At 39.8% G+C, this 13,598-nt stretch overlaps 1 protein-coding gene across 4 annotated transcripts in view; it reads left to right on the forward strand.

Annotated features, from left to right (window-relative positions):
• NCF4 (neutrophil cytosolic factor 4) overlaps positions 1 to 12,809 on the forward strand; it is a 53,633-nt gene extending 40,824 nt beyond the window's left edge. Inside the window, exons 5-14 of one of the 4 annotated variants that reach the window (XM_042050637.1) lie at positions 2,093 to 2,179; positions 4,074 to 4,158; positions 5,309 to 5,462; positions 5,766 to 5,836; positions 7,212 to 7,339; positions 8,291 to 8,348; positions 9,922 to 10,020; positions 10,764 to 10,894; positions 10,988 to 11,053; positions 11,844 to 11,975. In XM_042050637.1, the coding sequence (XP_041906571.1) occupies positions 2,148 to 2,179; positions 4,074 to 4,158; positions 5,309 to 5,462; positions 5,766 to 5,836; positions 7,212 to 7,339; positions 8,291 to 8,348; positions 9,922 to 10,020; positions 10,764 to 10,894; positions 10,988 to 11,053; positions 11,844 to 11,871 (852 nt within the window). In that variant the 5' untranslated portion in view covers positions 2,093 to 2,147 and the 3' untranslated portion in view covers positions 11,872 to 11,975. Of the gene's footprint in view, positions 1 to 787; positions 2,180 to 4,073; positions 4,159 to 5,308; positions 5,463 to 5,765; positions 5,837 to 7,211; positions 7,340 to 8,290; positions 8,349 to 9,921; positions 10,021 to 10,763; positions 10,895 to 10,987; positions 11,054 to 11,839 lie in introns of those variants that run through there. The other 3 variants (XM_042050633.1, XM_042050634.1, XM_042050635.1) reach the window with 3 other exon arrangements.
• The last annotated feature ends 789 nt before the right edge of the window (positions 12,810 to 13,598 follow it).

Here is a 13,598-nt window from a genome sequence, read left to right on the forward strand (position 1 = left end):
TTAATGAACTAATTTTTCTTCTGTATTCCTTGCACTTGGATGAATTCCTGCTTTCTCTTGCACATGTATTTGGGTTGGTGCATAGCACCACAATGACCATGCTAGCCATAGTGTATGGATGGGTTTTCTCAAAACTGAGAGCTGTGACATCAGCTGATGAAATTGGATACATTCCTAGTGCAGGCATATCTCTTGACATAGGTACTGTCATTACGATATCAGTTTTGTAATGGGCATTTATTTCATTCATAAAATAGTTATTTGAACGGAGAAAGAATGTGTGTTTGACTAGGGACAGCCTATTTTCTCAGCCCAAATAATAGAAATTGTTATTTCTAAGACAGTATTACAATAGTAGAAATGAAGAGAAAACATGTGGTAGTTAAAGCATTGATTTGGCACAGAAGAACACGGCAAAGCAGTGTGTCCAACCTTAGTCTCACAGCCTTGGTGATCCCTCTAACCAATCAGCTATCCACTCTTCTGAGGTAGAAGTCTGTCTTTTGTCAGAAAAGAAAGTCTTTTTTCTGGTTGAGTTCAGAACAAGAAAATACTGCAGAATCATAAACTTTCTTAGTAGGTTTAGCATTATTCTGTCAGGTTAGTATTATTACTTGCTGTAATCTCCAGTAGAGAGTAGTGGAATTGAGCTGCTTTCAGTTTGTTTTACTCGTCTTACAGGAAAGCACCTGCATAGACAATTTGTTTGAGAGTTTCTGTTGACATGTTTTCTAAAAGCCACCTCCCTAGATAAACAATGAATGTGTATTTTTGCATTGTCATATTCTCTGTCTATTAAAAGATGTATCTGCATTGTACCTAGATTATCTTTACAGACATTTGAAAAAATTAGAATACCATTTCTGTGAGTTTCTCGTCAAAGCTATGATATGTAGCAGAGTAGCAGTTCACTCAGAAACTACAGTTCAGAGCTTTGTAGGTTCTCCTGGTCCCTTCTGATCAAGAGACACTATATCCCCTCTGAAATTCTATTGTGGTGCCTAGAGTTATCCATGGACAGGAGATGGGTGAAGGATTTACTTCATTAAAATGCAATGCAATGCGATGCAGTTACTCTCAAGGCTGATGATTACAGTTGTAAATAGAGTTTTATTTTGAAGGATGCTGGTTGATTTTTGCTCCATTCAGATGGGAATTTTTGTTCTTGGCAGCAGAAGGATGAGAAGGAAGCAAATATGTATTGAACACTAAAATGGAAGAGAGTCAAAGACTGAAATGGAGAGGCAAGGATGCACATAATAGCTTTTGACTAAGGCAGATAAGCTGTGTTGCAACTTAGCCACATTGTTAAGAAATCATGGTTTCCTTGTCACTTTCTTCCTTTTATTTTCTTCTTGAAAGATTGTCAACTGATGTTATATAAATGCTTTGTCACTACAATTTGAGTACAAGCCAGAGTGAGCCATTACCTTGTCTATGTATGTGGCAAATGTGGGTTGTTTGGAGCACATGAAGCCAAAAAGATCTCTGGTCATTAAAGGACTCCTGTCTTACTTTCAGTGATCCATCCTTCAAAGCTCATCCTGTGCCCGATGCCCTGGTGTTTGACAAGGTTGAATTTTCTGATGATACATTCTGCTTCCATTTTAAAATTTATTCTTTAGCTCTACCTCCTGGCTCTTGGTCTGTGAAAAGGAGGATCCTTGGGAATCACAGAGCCTCAAGAAGTGATCAGAAGTATTCATCCTAGTTTACAAATATTAATGTAGAGGTGTATATGGGGATATTTTAGCTGAGGCAAAATAGACTTTGCTGAGCCCACTCATACTGGCTTTCAACAGAAGCAAATGTTTCGGTGGAGGGTTGGACAATGGAATATGTGGCTCATAGTTTCTGCTTTTTCTTGGGCTTTCAGTTTCTCAACTGTGGTAGTTTTGAGACATGACAGACAGCACAGCACAGTCTTTCTTTTTTACTGTTTTTCCCGTGGTACTTCCTCAAACTCGTGGGGGTGGGGAGGTAGAGCAGAAATTGTCTGACACTGAAACATTAAAAAAAGATCTCTGAGGCCTTGCAAAGGGGTCTTGTTTCATGCAGGGAGAATTACTTTGTGTTCATCCTATTAAACCAGGAACTGCCCAAGAAGTAGAGGAATAGATCTTAGTCATCCAGATTTAAGAAGAACCATGTCTCTTCCCCGACAGCTGCGAGAAAAGAGGTAATGTGTCTCTACCTTCTCCTGCCTCCCCACAAGCCTCATGTAACTGCTGTGATCTGTTCATTTAATTAGGATGCAAGCATCTTTGGTGATTCTAAAAAGCTTCTTGTTATTGTAACTTCCACACTTAGGCTGCTCAGGGTACAGCAGACCATTTCTTATGCTGGAGTGGACTTTCTTTTTCTGGGGGCTATTCACCACCTAGGACATAGTGGGTCACTGTCCTCTTTATAGCTGCAAAACAGTTTCCCTTTACTGGAGTTTATGATATGAGTGTTTGTGATATGACTAATTATATCTCTTGATTTCTATAACCACATCCCTCTTCACAGTAAGGGGTAGTATTTACAGTATTGTGGGTGGTGCTGATTCATGGCATTCTCCATTTACAGCACTCTATTGCAAGATGTTGCATCATTACTTCATGCTATGCCTTGTGGAAACCCCTGCTTGGGATATTCTCCTAGCAGAATAAACTGAGACAACTACCACTTTTTTTGTGTAATCAGAATATTTAACATTTTGTCAGCTTGGCATTTCTTAGATGATCCTTTTAAAAGTTTAAAAAGTTTTATCTCATTTGTTACCTTGTTTTCCTCATTCTTGATGCTTGTTACTCAGGTGTTAATATAAATACCCCTCTAACAACACTGAGTTATAAGATTGAAGCAAAGGTGAATTTGTCTTCTGCTTGTCAAAGCTGTTGCACCAAGGAGAAGGTCACAAAAAGCACCTGCTAATCCATGCTGTTTTGTTGTGTGGACAATATAGGCGAGTAACATGACTGTGTGGTCATATGGCTGCTCTTTAGGTGTTCCTGCAGGGATCCTTCCTCCTCACTTCAAATCCAAGTCTTTCTAGGATCTGCAATGCTTATTCTAACCTTGCCTGCTACCATGTGTTCCTTCACACATTTTTGACATTTTCAAAGAAGTATCTTTGTGCTTGCTTCAAGTTGTCTGCTGTGACTGGGAGATTAATGCCAAGGTTGCAGGTTCGATCCCCGTGTGGGCCATTCACTTAAGAGTTGGACTCGATGATCTTTGTGGGTCCCTCCCAACTCCAAATATTCCATGATTCTATGCTGAATCTTATCTGCTGTGACTGGGAGGTCTCTCTCTAAATATTTGCTATCCTACTCATTTTTTTTTCAAGTCCTCTTTAAGAGTTTGCTTTATTGTGATGTTTGCAAGAAAACTTGAAAACATTTTGACAGCTGGTGTAGGCACCACTAGTTTTGATACAAAAAATCCTATATTTTTGTTTCTTTGTTCTTTCTCTGTTTGTGCTTATCCTGTTGTTTCTTTTCTTATATGTATGTGGTATATTTTATGCATATTGCACAGAGTAAAAAGTTTTTAGGATTTAGCTTTGTGCTGTCAGTTTCCACAGCACCTAGCATAACAAGTTATTTTCTCAGAACTGTTTCCTATTCCCTACAGGAATGCAGTAATAACAGCAGCATAAATCATGATATATAATGATCTCCTTAGAATAAGATCTCCTGATGCAGAGTTCCTATTGTAAATCTTCTAGATTAAGGAAGGATTAGGAATGCATCCACAGCTGATCATATTTCTCAGGAAAAGCTTAGCAGTTCAAGTGTTTGTTTTGTAGTCCTGTTCCTCAAGCAAGGATAGGAATGAGAGGGGTATTTTTCAGGCATGATGAATCTTCACAATGGTCACTGACTTGTGCTGAACCTATTGAAACTTGACATCTCAAGATCAGACCTCCAGAGGAAGAGAATGACACCATGAGTTTCTAACGTCTTGATTTTGATAATAGAAAATGTGATATTGCCTGTCTTTGCTCTGTGTGGCATAGGATATTTCAAAGGCTATTTTATTATTACCAGTATGAGTAACGTAAATCTTCTGTTCTTGCTTCACAGTGATTTTGACCAGCTTCCAGATGATGTACCTGTTTCAGCTAACATTGCAGATATTGAAGAGAAGAAAGGCTTTACTAATTACTATGTAAGAAGGGAGATTTATGCTGCCTCTATATGCCTTCATCTGTGACTGGTTTGGTTGTGGGAAGCAAAATGCAGTTATTCTGGTGTAGTTGCTTTTTGGCATGAGTAGTTCCATGTGGAAGACTTCTCAGTGCTTTATTTTTTCTGGACTGGAGGATAGTTATTCCAGATTTAGTCTAAACATTTATTTTCTGAATGAAATGTGAGAGATACCCTCTAGCATTGTAATTATTTTCTAATATCTGATTTATTTCCTGTTGGAGTGCTGTACCTTTGGTGAAGATGGTGGGAAAAGAATTCAGAGGGTAGAAGGGCAGAGTCTTGCTTCATTATTCCATGGTACTGGCAAGCTAGGATGCTCCCATCTTCACAGGAGGTAGCATATTAAGACATGAAAGAGCACACAGGAAGGGAATAGTAGGGAAAGACACTAAGATTTTCTGAGGGTTTTAAATATGACCACCTCAGTCTGACTTCTGCTGGAGACATTGCTTCCCACTGCAGTATTCAGGTTTTATTCTGGAATACAGTGATGTTTGGTTGCTCAGTCTTTATGTTTTCTGAAGGATCTGGCTGCAATGTGACTCAGAGGTCAGTGCACGGAAGTGGGTTCCTTTAGAGCAAAGCAATTTTGTCAAAAGAAAAATAAAATAGTGGTTGAAGGAGGTTGGACCATAGTTCCTGAAATTATGTACATTAAAGTCAAAAAGAAGTATGAATGCCTTCAATTCTGAAAAGCAATTCATTTAGATGTCTGTTTGTATCTAAATTTAGATGTCCAAGGCATCTTACTGTAAAATATTTGTGTTTGTCTCCCTAATGTGTTTTGTTTGTCACTGAGGGAAAGTGTGTAAGCATAAAGTTGAATCTAGTAATTTCATGTTTCCTTTTAAGATTATATGACAGAAAGCAGCCACAGGGACATGCTTCATGTGCAAGCTGGACCCACACAAATACCACACTGGTGCTAACTTGTTACTTCCTAGTTCTTGAGTTTGCAATGCTTAACTGAAGGCTTGCTTTCCTCTTCCCCTAAGAGAATATTCCCACTAATGGAGCACTGATCTTATGTTCCTATTTTATTCCTCACATTCATTTGGTGAGTATTTATAAGCATGAACCTCAGCCTGAATCCCTCTTCTCTGTTTCAGATGTTTGTCATTGAAGTAAAGCTTAAAGGTGGTGGCAGATACCTGATTTTCCGGCGCTATCGTGAGTTCTATGCCCTGCACACCAAACTGGAGGAGAGATATGGGCCAGAGAGCAGTAACAGCCCATTTACCTGCACGCTTCCTGTACTGCCAGGTAAGCTGTCAGTACCAAATCTTTGCATAATCAGCAGCTTTTTCAGCTCAGGCTGTCCTAAAGAGGAATGCACTGAGAGAAGCAGTTGTGACAAGGAACTAATTCCTGGCTATGGATGCCAGAGAAGTCATGTTCCAATGACAGTCCCTTCACTTGTGGTAAAGTTCATTTAGAAACCTAAAGTCCTTTAGAAAATATGTAATTTTTTTGAGCTTCTACTTTCTCCTGATTGCTTCATTTTTTTTGACAGCCTCCTTTTATTTTTTTCCCTTCAATAACTGTCACAGGTTTTATATTTTCCAGGAAAAGTTTTTGTTGGTGCCAAAAAGGAAATTGCTGAGAAAAGGATTCCTATCCTAAATGTCTACATAAAGGTAAAACTTAATTTTAAGTAGAGAATGCACTGAGCACTGCAGATACTTAGCAGTTGAAATCAGCTAAGACAGGCAGTACTGTTAGAGTCCTAAGTGTCTGCTTCTCTCTGCATTGCTTTCCTGAAGACAGTGCCCATGCTGTGGTACAACCTGCAGTCCTCTTCCCCAGATTGTTCATACTGTAGGATCTTCTGGAACACACGGTTCACAAAGGCTCACTCTCTGCCTTCATCTACAGATAGATATCCTTACCAAAACCCCCAAGATGTATGAGGAAATGGTGAATCTCCAGGTGTTGCATGAATAGAATTGGTGTATGCATCTAAGGGACTAGGAGAATGGTGTGTGGGTTTTGCTTTAACAACACCCACTATCTAAGTGCCGTGCAGCCTCTTGCTCACTCCCTCCTCCCCTAATGGAATGGGGAGGGCAGTCAGGAAAAGGTAAAACCCATGGGCTGACATAAGAACAGTTTAACAATTGAAATACAGTCAAATACAATACTAATAATTGTAATTAGAAGGGAGGTAACCAAAAAGACAGAGAGAAGTAAAACTAAAGAAGAAAACAAACAAATGATGCACAATACAATTGCTCACCACCTGCTGACCGATGGCCAGCCAGTGATCAGTGGCTCCCGGTCAACCCCCTCCAGTTTATATACTGGGCATGATGTTCCCTGGCATGGAATATCCCTTTGGCCAGTTTGGACCAGCTGTCCTGGCCATCCTCCCTCCTGGATTCTTGTGCAGCTCCTCACTGACACAGCATGGGCAACAGAAAAATCCTTGGCTCAGACTAAGTAAGCCATTAGTTAGAAACACCTAAAACTTCCATGTGTTATCAACATTATTCTCATGCTAAATCCAACACAGCACCGTACCAGCTACCAAGAAGAAAATTGACTCTCACAGACAGAATTAGGACAGGTAGGCTTCTGAGATCACCTGAATTAGAGTGAAGATGCAGCATACATCAAGGAGAGATATTCTTTGTGCGCAGGTTAACTGAAGACCTGAATTTTAAATCAGTAAAAGTCTGAAGCACTGGCCAAGACTTCCACTACTTAAGATTGCCTTTTTTCCACAGTCATTCATGTTCTGAAGAGAAAGACAAAAAGCAATTTACTCCTGCAGTAAATCAGGTACAAAAAGAGTGAAGCAATACATTGGCCAACTCCAGGAGTAAAGAGGAGAGACTGTCAGCTGTTCAGCTGCATCCTGCTGAGTGAGAAGGGAGAGGAGGGAGATTTCTGGCAGTAATGAATATCCTTCATGATCCTGTAGGTCAGAGAGGTATATTTGTTACATGTAAATAAACACAGAATTGGTCTCTCCCACTGTTACACTCTGCTTCCTGCTTGCTCTTGGCACAGAACCTGCTCTGCCTCCCTGCTTGGGTGTTGATGGATGAAGATGTACGGCTGTTCTTCTACCACTCAACCTTTGATGGTGAGCAGGTGCCTCACAGACTGAGACGGCTTCGCCCACGGACACGCCGAGTGTAAGTGATTGACATGTTTTTTTCAGCATTGCTTGATGTAAGAGATGCTGTCCAGTTTTGGGGGGAGAGAGAGATGAGGATCACCACTGTGTTTTCCAAGTGAATCCATGAATTCCTTTTATGAGGGTCTTTGTGGTGGAGTGAACACAGACTATTTTTTGTTTCAGTAATCTCACATTTTTAAAGTGGATGTGGCACTTGCATTAAAGGAAAATTCCAAAATGAGAATATACCTTGCTTTTTAAAAATACTGTCCAGCTCTATGTGCCTGTATTTCTTTAATGGTAATCTCTACTATAATGTGCAGAATACACAGGCCAAGCATAAGGGCATAGGCTTGCACCACTGAAGTCGATGTGAGTTTTGGCACTGAATTCAGTGAGATCTGGTTCAGACACTAAATGAAACTGAATACTTAATTTGTTCCTATCCTTTGTCTAAAAAAGGGCCTGTCCTACATAGCAGCATTGACACCCCTTTGGAGAACTGCTAAGTAGATGTCATACTTCATTACCCTCCAGATAAATTAATTCTCCTTTCAGCATTCCAAAGATGGACTCGCTTCCTTTTCACCCACCTCAAACCGTGCAAAAACTGCATGTGTGTATGATGGCAGTTTGAACTAAATGCCATAAATGCTAGAAACAGAGATGCCCAGAAGGCAGAGTAGGGGGACTGAGCAGTCTTGTGGAAGAGAGGTCCAGAATACTGACTGTATTGAAAATTCCATCTGTTCTCAGCAGCAGACACCATCAGATTGCTGCTGCTCTGCACTGAAACCAAGAGAACTAGGGCAGTGTTGTTGCATCCATATTTATTTATTTCAGTGCTGCACCCAGATTCTCATGCAGTTTATGTAGTAGAAACACAGACACTGTACTACTGTTTGTGTAGCATTTTTAATGACTTAGAAAGATCTGTTTACCTCCCTGTTGTCTCATTTCTTTGCAGTAAGAGCATTTCAGATCAAGTGCCTGTTTTGGACCGCACAGCAGCTCCGCGAGCTGAGGTGAGTACTCTGCACAACCTGTCATAGGACAGGAGATTAAGCTCTGCTTTACTTTGGTACCTCATCCATCAAGTTGCCTTATTCAATTAGACCTTGGGGAAAGAAAGTGAAATCAACAGAGAAAAACAATTGATTTTAAGAACAGGGAATGAAACAAAGGATGGAAAGAGGCGTTCTGTTCCTCATCACTTTAATAAGAAGGTCCATTGTGAAATCAAAATGACAGTGACAGGAGATTCAAAACTGAGACATGTACAGGTTACTGCCACATGGTCCACATTTGCATAGTGCTACCCATAAGTTAAATTTAAAACAGGCATAAGCTTCAGCTTCATTGACTTCAACATATGTTTAAAAGCTTTGCAGGTGAGGCATCTTAGTATTTTCTGTAACATAAATGTTCTACTGAAAAATGCCCATGCCCTTGTCTTTTGTGGTATATATTCTCTCTATTAAGCACATGAGACTGCTTTGTAACTAGTATTTGTCTGAGCAGGGTCTTGCTTCCTGAAACATGTGACTTTGCCCTATAAGGTTAAAAACCCCATGCATCGGCTTTGAGGTTTGTTGGTTTTGTTCTTTACACAGAGAATGACAGGTCTTGGAACAGTCATATCTCTTGGGTTTTATCTATTAATTTATAAATATTGAATATACCTACCAGAACTTTTCAACAGGTGAAAAAAGGCTTTTGAAAGAGCTATTAAGTAGACATATGAACCACTAGCACAACAGTAGCCATTGTTTTGTTTGTTTTTTTAACTGGGAGAACTCTTGGCATTAACAAGACCAAAAGAACTATCACAACATAGAATGAAGAGCACTTTTTCATTTTTGCTCCTCTAAGAGCATTTAAATGGCTACCATGTTTTCTAAGGACAAAGGGGGAGATGTGCATTTTTGATAACTCAGCCACTTTAACCTTTTGTTAGGGTGGTAGCATGTATTTGTCTCCTTCCCCCCCCCCCCCCGAAGAGGGTGTCTAAGTTCCATTTTAACAACATGTCAATCTCCCAGGCTTTCCCAAATCTCCCAGTTCAGCATACAGACCTGAAAGCTAGATGTAAGAGCAACAGTGAGTTACCCTTTAATTAAAACACAACATTCCTGAAATTTCTTAAGGCTCTTTGTGATATTTTGCAGCAAATCTAAAAGCTGTAAAGCTGCAACCAGAAATAATATATCTTTTCAATTCTCAGGACTTCAAGCTGTCATTTGTCTTCAGCTCTGTTGTCTTACTTGCTCTTAAGTGCTTTCAACTTATGCATATTTATTTCTCTGGTGCTCAGTGTTCTGCCACTTTAAGAATCCTTGCATGTAGCTCTCTCAGGGCCATGTTTATCCTAGTGCTTTCACTGCTTCTTCAAAGCAGTCTTGTGTGTGCTGAGTAGGAGAAGAGATTGTGAGAACTGCAGACAACGGTCAAATATATGTGACCTTATCCCAGAAATACATATGTGATGACAAAGTGCACACTGTCTGCTGCTTTATGCTTTCTCCTCAAGAACACAACAGAAAGATTTGCTTTTGTCATTCTGTGAATTAATAATTTTGAGGTTATTACTTTCCACAGGCACTGTTTGATTTTCCTGGAACCAATAAACTGGAACTCAGCTTCAAGAAGGGAGATTTGATCTATCTACTCAGCAAAGTAAACAAAGACTGGTTGGAGGTAAGACTGCAATAGCAGTACTGAATTATTAGCATACCTTGAAATATATGAGTAGAAAGGGCTCTCCTGGTCCTCGTGACCTGCCTCTTCCTTTCAAGGAGAAACTGTATCATAATCAGGTCTTACTGTCAAGAACAAATCCTTGATTCCAAATTAGTAATTGTTTGGTTCCTTGATGGTTTTTAGCTTACAAATTTTCTGCCCTCCAGACTTCAGTTTTCATTTGCATTTGCTTCTGCTGGAATGTTTTTTTAATTCTTTGGAAGTGTTTAGAACACAGAAAGGCCACAGAAAGGAGATGGAAACTCCATTTCAGCGATTAATTGGTTTCTTGCCTCAGGGTGAGTTGATGTATGCTTCATGCTTCATACCACAACACACGTCAGCCTGATTAGGGAGAACTTGGGTAATACAGCAGTGTTCTGAAAAAAGGATGAGGAGAACATACTGTGTGTTTGCTGATATGATATCTCTCCTTGTTCAAACACCACAGCCTTCCTTGCTAACCATCTGACTTTCATTTTTTACACACTGTTTCACTCCCCTGCCTGGTATTTGACCATGTAAATTGTACAATCTTTTTGTAGGCATGCCATCAGGTCACTTCCATAGGATTTCTTTTCTTGATTATAGTGGAAAAATTTGTACTGTTGTTTCTATGTTAATTAATTGGATTCCAGAACCTATTGCATGTGGCCAAAATGGCATGGGTTTCTGGATTCTAATATTTCCTATCATTCCAGGGAACTGCTGGTGGTGCCACTGGGATTTTCCCATGTGCTTTTGTGAAGATCATAAAAGATTTACCAAAGCAGGAAGACACAGTTAATAAAGTCCGCTGTTATTATTATGATGAGACTGTGAGCACTATCAGGTAATAAGAAAATAGTCTTCCAGTTTACTGCTGAAGAGACACCACCAATTCTCTTGTCCTGATATGTAATGATTAGATGTCTTTTAAATACAGGGATATCTCAGTGGAAGAGGATCTGAGCAGCATTCCATCATTCAAAGATCTAATGGAATTGATGAGGTACAATGCGAGCACTTAGTTGTATATTTGATAATTAAACATTTGTCAAGTTCATGTCGCTCCAAGTTTTTCCACATTCTACTTGGACACCACCATGTTTTGTGTGTGAAATACTTTTCAAGGGTCTTGAAGAAGTTGCACTTTGACTTGGCCCAGAGCCATCTGTGCAGACACTAGTCCTCCTTGGGATTGTCAGCAAGTAAGGAATGACACACACTTCTGACTCAGTTATGATGGGTAGAAATTTCCATTTCTTGTACTGAGATCAGAGCCGTGCCCCCATGAAAGCACCTTCTGTCTACTACACTTCTTCAGGATGCAGGACACAGCCTTCTAACACCTGTTAAACTAGTGTCAAACTAGATAAATCTAGTGTTGAACATCAACACTTCAGAACATTAAATACTAGTAAATATTAGTAACAGAACAGCTGTTCTAATATTCTTGCGCTCCTCAGAAAGAGCAAAAATAAGTAGGCAAAAGTGGGTAGCAACAACAGTCAGCTCCTTTGTATGGCAATTCTATCAAATACACAGATTAATTGTGCCATTTGTGTGGTGTTACTGGAAATGGTTCTTGTTTCTGATAGATTCCTTAGCTTAAACACAACACAGCATGAAGGTGGCTGTATGGTTTCTAGTACTAGCTGTATCAAGAATGCCAAAACACCCAAGGCTTTGTGTGGCTTTTATCAAAATTAATTAGACTGTCAGTATATTGTTCATCATGTAGCACTTCCCAGGCATTCCTTGATTTCTGGGGATCAATCCATTTCTTTTCTCCCAGGCAGGAGTTTAACCAAGATGACATTGTTTTGAATTACCGGGACCCTGACGGTGATCTGATCCGCTTGCTCTCTGATCAGGATGTTGAACTCATGGTGTCTCAGAGCAGAAGAAGGCCCTCTGAGAAGCACTTTTTCTCCTGGAAGTTGCACATCACTCACAAAGATGACTTGGCTATCTACAACACTAGTCCAGGAATAGGTGCTACTCAAGCAGTAGGAGCAATGTAAGGGCTAAATAGATATCCTTCTCTGCAGGCAGTTTCCTTCAACATGCCTTTGCATTGTCCTTGAAATGACTAATTTTTTAGTAATATATCACCTTTCAGTGTAAAATCTGTACTTAGTTAACTTCTTCAGCTTTTTATCACTCCTGTGCAATAGAGACATCTACATAGAGGCCAGAGAAGGTGAGGAATAGAGAAATAAAATCACAGGCCATGTTCACAAAGCAAGTCAGTGTTAGCCTGCAGTAGAGGTGTCCTGGTCCCCAAGACCTGCTCACATCTCTTTTCTCACTCCCAAGGCTAATTATTTGTCCATAATGTCTTCGTAAGCTTTTCTTTTTTTTTCTAGACTCCCATAATTTTCTCTTCATTTGCTGATCTGAAGGTTTGTGTGCCAGTGTGTAATTATTTCTCTCATGTTGGAGTCTGACTTGGCATTCAGAGTTTGTCCTAGAAGCATCAAGAAAACTTTTTTTGGATTTCGGTGAAGAAATTGCAGCCCAGCTCAGCTTTCTTCTTTTCCACTCACCAATATATTGAATTCTGTGAATCAAACCTAGCACACCTGTGGTGTTCCCTATAGGCCTTTATATAATTGTACAAACTACTTGCTCCATGTTCTGGGAACTCAAACAGCAATTTCTTCTCTACCTTCTGCTTTCTGACACTGTACTTCAAAGTAGAACTAACAAGAAATTACTGTATCAGATTCTTCAACAAATAAAGTTAAATATTAGTTCATCAATTTTTATTTAAAAGCATTTTTTGATGGGGGGGACTTAGTTGACATTATTTTACTAAAATATTCCAAAATGTGACTTCCTGCATCAGAGTCGTTGTAGCTATGCAGTTCAGCAAGGAGATGAAGCAATATGCAATGATTATGTCCGTGACATTACATGTTGTGATACATAAGAAAATGCATCGTAAGTTTGAAACCTAACAGCATGTATGGCCTGCAAAGCTTCTGGTGTGCAGAATTCCTTGCTACTTGTTCCTGGAGTTCAACAGAGCAAGTGGCATCCAAAGATTTTCACTGACAGCTAGATCCTGTGATGTAACCAGTAACTCAGCACGTCTCTCTGACAATGGAGGAACATTTTCAGTGAGAAAGGAAAGGGAGGGAAAATGTCTGCTGGGAAGCAACTGACCTCTTTTATAATGGGTGCTGGAAGAACATAAACACACTGGCCTTTGAAAATCAGAACGGGATGATCCCCCTCTGCCTTTAAACTGCAATGCGAAAGAAATTCTTCCTATCCAGCCAAGTTACATATTCCCCTAACTGTCTGCAGGTTTTGTATGGACACCTTCTGACACACAGTTTCCTCAGATACTCCCCATATTCTTTATCTTGCTCTGCATGTTTCCCTTATTCACACTATACATTTTTTTTGCTTGTTTATTGATGCAGTTCTGGTGAGAGAATTACTGTGCTAACAGTGGTTTTGGTCAGTACCATGGGGATTTAGAGGAGGAGTAGCAGTGCAGGACAGACAGACTCTGTCAGTTTTATTCTGTATCTGGGCACTCA

This window comes from Corvus kubaryi, unplaced genomic scaffold, assembly GCF_017639235.1.
Source record: "Corvus kubaryi isolate FWS band 111438036 unplaced genomic scaffold, C.kubaryi_AGA036_p1.0 74, whole genome shotgun sequence".
NCBI lineage: Eukaryota > Metazoa > Chordata > Aves > Passeriformes > Corvidae > Corvus > Corvus kubaryi.